Source organism: Glycine max, chromosome 4 (assembly GCF_000004515.6).
Source record: "Glycine max cultivar Williams 82 chromosome 4, Glycine_max_v4.0, whole genome shotgun sequence".
Lineage (NCBI taxonomy): Eukaryota > Viridiplantae > Streptophyta > Magnoliopsida > Fabales > Fabaceae > Glycine > Glycine max.
The window spans coordinates 5,642,732-5,651,157 of NC_016091.4; the positions used below are offsets into that span (position 1 = coordinate 5,642,732).

At 37.2% G+C, this 8,426-nt stretch overlaps 2 protein-coding genes across 2 annotated transcripts; both read left to right on the plus strand.

Annotated features, from left to right (window-relative positions):
* The first annotated feature begins 456 nt into the window (after positions 1 to 456).
* On the plus strand, positions 457 to 2,115 carry LOC100809504 (probable sugar phosphate/phosphate translocator At5g25400). The gene has a single exon (XM_006578087.4). It carries the CDS (start codon positions 652 to 654, stop codon positions 1,690 to 1,692), a length of 1,041 nt encoding a protein of 346 aa, XP_006578150.1. The 5' UTR covers positions 457 to 651; the 3' UTR covers positions 1,693 to 2,115.
* Positions 2,116 to 5,825: 3,710 nt separating this feature from the next.
* Positions 5,826 to 6,523, plus strand: LOC102667877 (hyphally regulated cell wall protein 3-like). Its single transcript, XM_006578989.1, has 3 exons — positions 5,826 to 6,067; positions 6,189 to 6,261; positions 6,347 to 6,523. The coding sequence occupies exons 1-3, from the start codon at positions 5,826 to 5,828 to the stop codon at positions 6,521 to 6,523; spliced, it is 492 nt and encodes a 163-aa protein (XP_006579052.1).
* Positions 6,524 to 8,426: the final 1,903 nt, after the last annotated feature.

Sequence of the window (8,426 nt, forward strand, 5' to 3'; positions counted from 1 at the left end):
GTAAAAAAAAAATGAAATATACAAATTTAAGTTACAAATGCCTAAAAAGTGTGCTAAATGAGTACTTTGTTAAAATTGTAAGATCTTTTATCATTAAATTGTAATATTTAATAACTAATTTCACAATAAATTTTATTTTTTAAAAATAAATTTAACATTGAATTACAAAATTTAGTATCAATTTATTATTAAATTATTTAAAAAAATAATTTACCATACCTTTTATATATTCAGAAATTAAATTTAAAATTTTTTATTTTTTAAAAACCAATTTATTAATATCTCACACGTTTTTGAGAGATGAATTTGACATTTACCTTCTCTGGTAGGTAAATCTTTCTATTGTAAGAAATTAATTTTTCTTATTCATTATTCATGATGAAATAATGGTTTTTTGTGTGTTAGAAAAAACAATAAATGTTTCACTGTTAACCGAAGAATACCTTAAACAAAAATAAAATAAGATAATACATATACATATACATATTCAATTTACAAAATACAATAGCTACTACCGATTATTTCTGTTTAAAAAATGGGAAATTACATAATGATATAATAATTATAGGAGCGTATAATATTTGATCTGTTTCCGTGAGAGTAAGTTGTTCTGTGGCTGAGGCAGTGCATCCGAAATTCTGATCTGTGAGAATGGGAAAAGGTGGATCTCTGAGCGACGGCGTGGTGAAGAAGATCGTTCTCTCCTACAGCTACGTGGCAATATGGATCTTCCTGAGCTTCACCGTCATCGTCTACAACAAGTACATCCTGGACAAGAAGATGTACAACTGGCCCTTCCCCATCTCCCTCACCATGATCCACATGTCCTTCTGCGCCACCCTGGCCCTCCTCCTCGTCCGCGTCTTCCGCCTCGTCGAGCCCGTCTCCATGTCCCGCGACGTCTACCTCTCCTCCGTCGTCCCCATCGGCGCCCTCTACTCCCTCTCCCTCTGGCTCTCCAACTCCGCCTACATCTACCTCTCCGTCTCCTTCATCCAGATGCTCAAGGCCCTCATGCCTGTCGCTGTTTACTCCATCGGCGTCATGCTCCGAAAAGAATCCTACAAAAACGACACCATGCTTAATATGCTCTCCATCTCCCTCGGCGTCGGCGTCGCCGCCTACGGCGAGGCCCGCTTCGACGCCTGGGGCGTCCTCCTCCAGCTCGGCGCCGTCGCCTTCGAGGCCACCCGCCTCGTCATGATCCAAATCCTCCTCACCTCCAAGGGGATCTCGCTTAACCCAATCACTTCTCTCTACTACGTCGCGCCGTGCTGCCTCGTGTTTCTCTCTATTCCGTGGATCTTTGTTGAGTATCCTGTTTTGAGAGACACTTCCAGCTTCCACTTCGATTTCGTCATCTTCGGGACCAACTCCTTCTGTGCATTCGCGCTGAATCTGGCCGTGTTTCTTCTTGTTGGGAAGACGTCTGCGTTGACCATGAATGTGGCCGGTGTTGTGAAGGATTGGTTGCTGATTGCGTTTTCGTGGTCGGTTATTAAGGACACCGTGACGCCGATAAATTTGTTCGGCTACGGGCTTGCGTTCCTCGGCGTGGCGTATTACAATCACTCGAAGCTGCAGGCGCTCAAGGCCAAGGAGGCGCAGAAGAAGACCGCGCAGGCAGATGAGGAGGAAGGGAGGTTGCTCGAGGACAGAGATGACAACAAGAGGAACGAACAGCAGACTTAACTTTTATTTATTTTTAATCGTTCCCTGTTTTATTTTACACAGATTCAAGAAAGGAAAAAAACAAACAAGAGGTTTGGTTTGGTTTTCGAGGCAAATATGGAAATGTCATCGTCCTCTCTGGGCATATTGCCGGTTCGGTATTGTTTTTTTAGTTGCTAGATCTTCTTCACGTTGCCAATGCGGTGGGTAGTTAATTAGTAGATATGGGTTTGAGATTTGAGAACAATTATGTGTTACTAGAGCTAGAGTCTCCAATCCTTTTATTATTATTATTATTATTATTTTCTTTTATCTCATTCCCGTTTTCGGTGGTTTTGTTTTATGTTATGTTATTGTAGGAACTCGATTTATGGAGTTTACATGCTTCTTATTAATTCATAGTACATTTCAATTCTGTGTAATGTGAATTTGGGATTTATCTTATAGCCAAGCTGTCTGACAAATTTCACTTGGCACTGTGTTCCGAATTACTCTGTTTCGGTTGTATGTGTTGTCCACTGTTCGTTCTGTGTTGGTTTTAAAGTTATGTTGAGGGTTTGAAAAACTAAACCATTGATGTCTTGCAACTATGGCGCTTTTGCTTGGTTGCGTATATACTCCTTGGCCCATAGATAGCGATACTGGGTGGTTTCCCCCCCCCCCCCCCCCCCCCGCAAATCCAAGCCAGTGACTAGGTCAGATACGCTGTCGGTGGAAACATACATGGCCATATGAATATATTCTAATTCTGTCATTGGGGTATGGAGAGAGAGAGAGACAGAAATTTAATTAATCTGTCTTTGAATTTTGAACAATAATTCTTCAATACGTTGAGTGCAACTAGTTCAAAGCACGCAATTGAATTAACGATTATGAAATGGACATCTGATGTTGTGCTCGGTCCATGTTGGTTGATGATGGCTTTCTTTTGCTCTCTTTGCCGTTTTTCCCTCCTTCCGCCTAATTCCTCCTAGCAGGACAAAATTGCTACAGTCTTGTTAGATTAGATGGGGAAATGGCAGGCTCACCGATATTTCGCTGTCCATCACACTGAAAAAGGTTACATACTTTAGTGAATGTATACTGAATAGTGATCGAACTGTTAAAAATACCTTTTGTTTTGTTTATAATAGTGTCTGCCTTTAACGGCACGCAGTGCGATCTTTCCCAAGTTTGCTCTGTGTCTGTCTGGTTGTCTGTAAACCTGCAATCAGTACATGTAACTGAGAGTATTATATTTTGTTTCTCTACTGAAGTTTATCAGCTGAAACACTTGGATTCATGTACTCAATACTCTTGCTCTTGCTTTGGTTCGCTAATAGCCAACACTTTCGCTCACTTATGACTAGTTTGCGCTCATTCTCGATCCTAGAAGAGGGGGAATATTAAGTACTAGACAGCGGTTGGTAGCCATTAACACTGCATTACCATATATGGAAAGAAAACACATCTCCCATCAATGAATTCGTTTCAGTGGTGCTCAACAACCCATGTACGCTTGCACCATTTCAGACAAACACACTGAGCTAGTGTCAGGGGCGTGATTATCTCAAAAGTGAGAGTGATCATGGACCATGATCAACTCTAAGTTGGTGGCATTAACTTTGGTTTGGTGGTTAGGTTAGGTGCACCAGAAGATTCTGTCACCGACAAATAGGACTAGAAGTGAACTGAATTATAAAAATCCATGTGTGTATAACTTATTTTTATTAAGTTACGTATTAATCATAAAATATTTGATTAATCCAATGCCTGATGTTGACATAATTTGTGAACTTTAGAGTCAAGATAAACAAAAGAGGGAAAGCTCAATTTCTTATTTAGGTTGGCGGCCTAAGTTCGGCTTAGCCTGACTCGCCAGCGTTTTCAGCAGTTGTTTACTAGAATTAAATGTTTAGTATTCATGATTCAACAAGAAAAAAAAAAAGTACTAACGATTTTTGCTAAACAGAGAAATAGCTTTAGCTATCTGACTCTCAAGTATATATATTTTGGATAAATTTTGCAACAAACATCTATAAAAAAAAACTACGTTCTTCAACTTTTTATAAAACTCTCATGTAACTTCTGTATAAATACTTATTAGTTCTCGAACAGGATTGAGGGGATGATCGTACTTCCATCAAATACACATTTAATGCTCCATTTTTTTTCTCAAAAATGATTCATGAATACCCACGTATAAATCTACACTGAGAGATAGAGAAGCATATTTATGATAGGTGATTTAATATATAATAAGAAGAGAGATAGGAAGAAATAAAATGTTGTCAATTGGGTGTATCCATGTATCCTTACTTCAAAAATTTATCATTAGAAATCGTGTACATATATAATCGCGTGTTTGGTTTCCAACCTGTGCATTCATAGCTTTTACGCTTTTGAAGTGAAATTAAAGGTAGACGTGCGTAAGAAAATGCACAAGCAAACACACACTAATTAAAGAGTCCCTGAAATCCTTTACATCCTTTCATATCCATCTTCAATATGTAATGTTGGTGTCACGAACCATATAATCACGAGACATTTTGACCGCCATCACCATATCTGGAAAGAAAGGGCACTCTTCTCAACTGCAACCAAAGGAGGTCAGAATTTTGGGAGAGTAAGAAAAGTGTGGTAACAAATATTCCTTCTCTGGGTTCTGTAACTTCTGTTTCTCTTCTTTGCTGTATAATTATATTCTACTTTGCTTTTACTAACTGCTATGGACCTACTCGTGGATTTTGACTTTATCAGCTATTCCTACTCGTGAACTAAAATAAACTCTCCTTGTCTTTCTCCTAGCTCTCATATCTTTACATTTGAAACATGTGCTATTGTACTCTTCGATCTCGTTCACACACTTTGACCCGTGAATATTGTCTTGTTCTTTTACTCAAGTAGCTTCAATTAGTTTGTAACTTTCCTTTGTCTGAAACTTCCGAACAAAACATTTTGATCACCCAATTCACCCCTATGATGTATACAAATCGGAACAGTTATTGCTCTAATTCGATGATGATGAAAGCCCATCAGTGTCTTGCACCACGTAGCCGTAACATCGAGTTTTTGTTCTTCTTGGGTCCAATTCGTTTGCATTATTGCTCGTCTTTTCTCTACCTCCTGCTACAATTTCTGTCGCCATTTCTTGCCAGCTATATTCAATTTCAGACTTTATGATACGGACGAATTCCATTGCATTAAAAATTCAAAATGGTCCATCTTTCTTTTACTCGAGAAAAAATAATGCCTCTATCGTCATGCATTTTTAATTAGTTTGTCCCCTTTTGCATCATAGTGAAGACTAACCTCCCATTTCTCCATTTTTGCTCCTGAGGCAGGCTCTATGTGAAAGCTCGATGAAGAAAAGAAAAATGAACAAGACGACATAAATATTAGAATTATTAAAGATGATTTGTCTCGTTTCGAATTTTGCATCACTAGTTGGTATTGCTATGCTTTTAATTTTTATATATTACTCAGTGGCCCTCCTAAAGACATTCCAAAGGTGATTAAGACGTAGACATTATCATGGATTTGAACAGTTTCCTTTTTTCTTAATTCATTTTGATTTTTGAATATATGATAGAACTATGCTCCGTGAGAGTATGTTATACATTTTCCATTACCTCATTTTGATAATGTAAGCTGAGAGTAACGTATAATAGAGTAGTGATTACCCTGCCACTAAAATTTCTCCGCCTATCGTGAGTATATGTTAAAGAATTTGACGAGTCAGCTACCAAATAAAGTTCAAATGTGATGAAACGATTGTCACTTGATCTTAGACGAACTAAGACCATTCTTCGTCCGAAAATTCTCTAAATCCTCTGTCGACCTCACACACGACATATACACATAGAAGCAGACTATGTTCTTTTGAGAAGTTGTCTTTCAAACAAAGGTCCTCAATATGACCAGCACCATCCAGCAATTTAAGATCCTGATTGGGTGATTTTTAGTTTTGAGTTTCAAAATTTTTAAAAATAACAATCAGTTTTTTTAGTTTTAGTTTGAAAAAAAATAATTTAAAATATGATTAGTTTTAAATAAACTCATTTTTAAAAATTTCATATCATATTAAAATTAGTTTAAGAGTAATTTTGTATGGTGATGACGACAACAATGATACACTGGTGATGTCAACGACGACGACAACAATAAAGATATCAATGGTGATTGCAATGTTGAATGTGGCGATGCCAATAGTGGTGACAATCAGTAGTGGCGATGGAGGTGGTAGAAATATCAGTGGTCTCGATGGTGATGGTGGTTGCGACGACGTTGGCGATGATTGTGGGGGCAATGATGGAGGTGATATTGTTGGTAGTGAAGGTGGTGGTGACAATGACAGTGACGACGGTGATGATGACATTGATGGTGGTAGTGGTAGCGGTGCTAGTGGTGACATCAAGTAGTGGTGGCTACAATGACAAGATCGATTGTAATAGCATTGATGGTGATGGTAGCCATGCTAGTGGTGATGATGATGTCGGTGGTAACCAATTATGACGGTAACAACGATGGTGGTGTAGTGGTGGAGATGGTGAAGGTGGCACCGACAATGGTGGCAGTGACAACGACGATGATGATGGTGGTAGCAATTGTGTCAGTAAAAAATATCATTGTCAAACGTGAGAAATGTGTAGTTTTTTAAACTAAAAACCAAATTCACAAAATATGTATTTTTTAGATATGGTGGTGGTCGTCGCGGTTGCGACATGTTGATGGTGATTGTGGTGACAATGATGGGGATAATATTATTGGTAATGATGATGGTGGTGATAATGATGGGAGTAATATTATTGGTAGTGATGATGGTGGTGACAATGGTAATGATGACATTGATGGTGGTAGTGTTAGTTGCTAGTAGTGACATCAAGTAGTGGTGGCTACAATGACTAGGTCGGTTGTAATAGCATTGATGGTGATGGTAACAATGATAGTGATGTCAGTGGTAGCTAATTATGATGGTAACAACGATGGTGGTATAGTGGTGGCGATGACGAAGGTGACACCGGTAGCAGTAACGATTGTGTCATTTGGGAAATGGCCCCGTGAGATAGGTGACGAAGCTTTGACAGCGGCGGCTGACTGTTGTCCTTCTACAATTGGATCTCAATTAGGGTAGTTCATGATTCTTTCGGATCAAAATTTCAAGTGCTGATTTCGGAATGGAATAAAGAAGCAGGGGGTTCTCATATTCTCTGTCAAAATGGATTTTTTGTTTTGGGATGGTTAGTTCTAAATTAATATTCTTTTAAACAGTTTTAATTAGGTTTCATTAATTATATTCTTATACCTATACATTTATAGGCTAGTGGATTTAAGTTTGTGCATTACGTTTATGTAATGATTTATTTTTTTGAAATGGACATCATTAAAGTGAGCTTTTATCTCATCCAATAAAACATGTTTAACAAACCTAACTATTTACTAGTTATGCTGTGCATTGTTGGTGATTAACTTCCCCCTAAATAAGGTTATTTACTCTCTTCTTATTTATGAACAGTATGTAAACGTGAGGATTGGTTTGATAATGCAAATTGAATCTTACATCAATTTGCATAAAACATTAGCAGAGAAGAGGATAAAAACAAATTGGATCCTGCCTGATGCCTCATACTTATGCTACGAACAGAATTACTTTTTTCCGACATTACTTTAGAAAATTATTATATATGGGCCTTGAATTTTATATGGTAATGAGCTTATCATATTGTGCTTACTTGCACCACTTGGAAATTAACACTTCGCCACTAACTACAGAATACAGTTATTCTAAGTATCTACACTGCACTAAGCTGCTCAAATACGTGACTATGCCCTTTTTTAGTTGATGAGTTCCCCACCACTTTCTCCTCTCATGCTAATTTGGCGTGCTTAATATACACAATTTTTATGCCTGCAACATAGAAAACTTAGTGTTGGATGTATCCATAGTTCCATACTGGTTGTTGAACTGAAGTCTGCGACTACCCATCATGTAATTTCCACTCACACTAAATACAATTGGGCGATACCTTTGCCAAAATGGGATTGACTCAGTGGAGATGTCTAAGACTTATCTTGGTTGACTAATCGTATACTAATTAATGGTCAAAATCCATTGTACATCGTAATTAATCTTCTCTGTTAGTGTTACCTTGTAAAGCTGACTGGATCAAATTTGGTGATGATATTGGAACATCATACTAAACAAGGCAAGCAGAGGAAAAGTAAAAATATTCAATGTGTTCCCATTACCAATCCACTTAGCACAAGATAATTGATTTCTGAAATTCTGATCGAGAAACAATTCTTCTTTTCTGTAAAACGTGTTAGTATTGGCATATGATTTAACCTAGAAACATTGTATTATTTGTATAAACCTTTAATCAATTTAACTATACATATGTCATGCATGCATATATCGGTTAAAACTTCCATCTAGCTAGATCATTTTCTTTTCCATACTTATGGAAACTTCATTGCCCTTGAATTCTTTCTACACTACTTAGTTCACTAATTAACGTACTTAAAAACATTAGCATGAATCAAAGAAAGAATGATATTGGAGAAGAGTTCAACCTACACATTTATATATATTTTTTATCATATTACCTATCACATTTATCATTTTCTCTTTTTATTTTTCTTATTTTTATCTTGGTCTACTCAAAACAAAATAAACTATTAGAAGTTTCACATTAAATCAAATAAATTATCTGATGTGATACTTAAGTCATGTGACTCTCCCACCAACTAGATTAATTTTAGGTTGAACTCTTTCT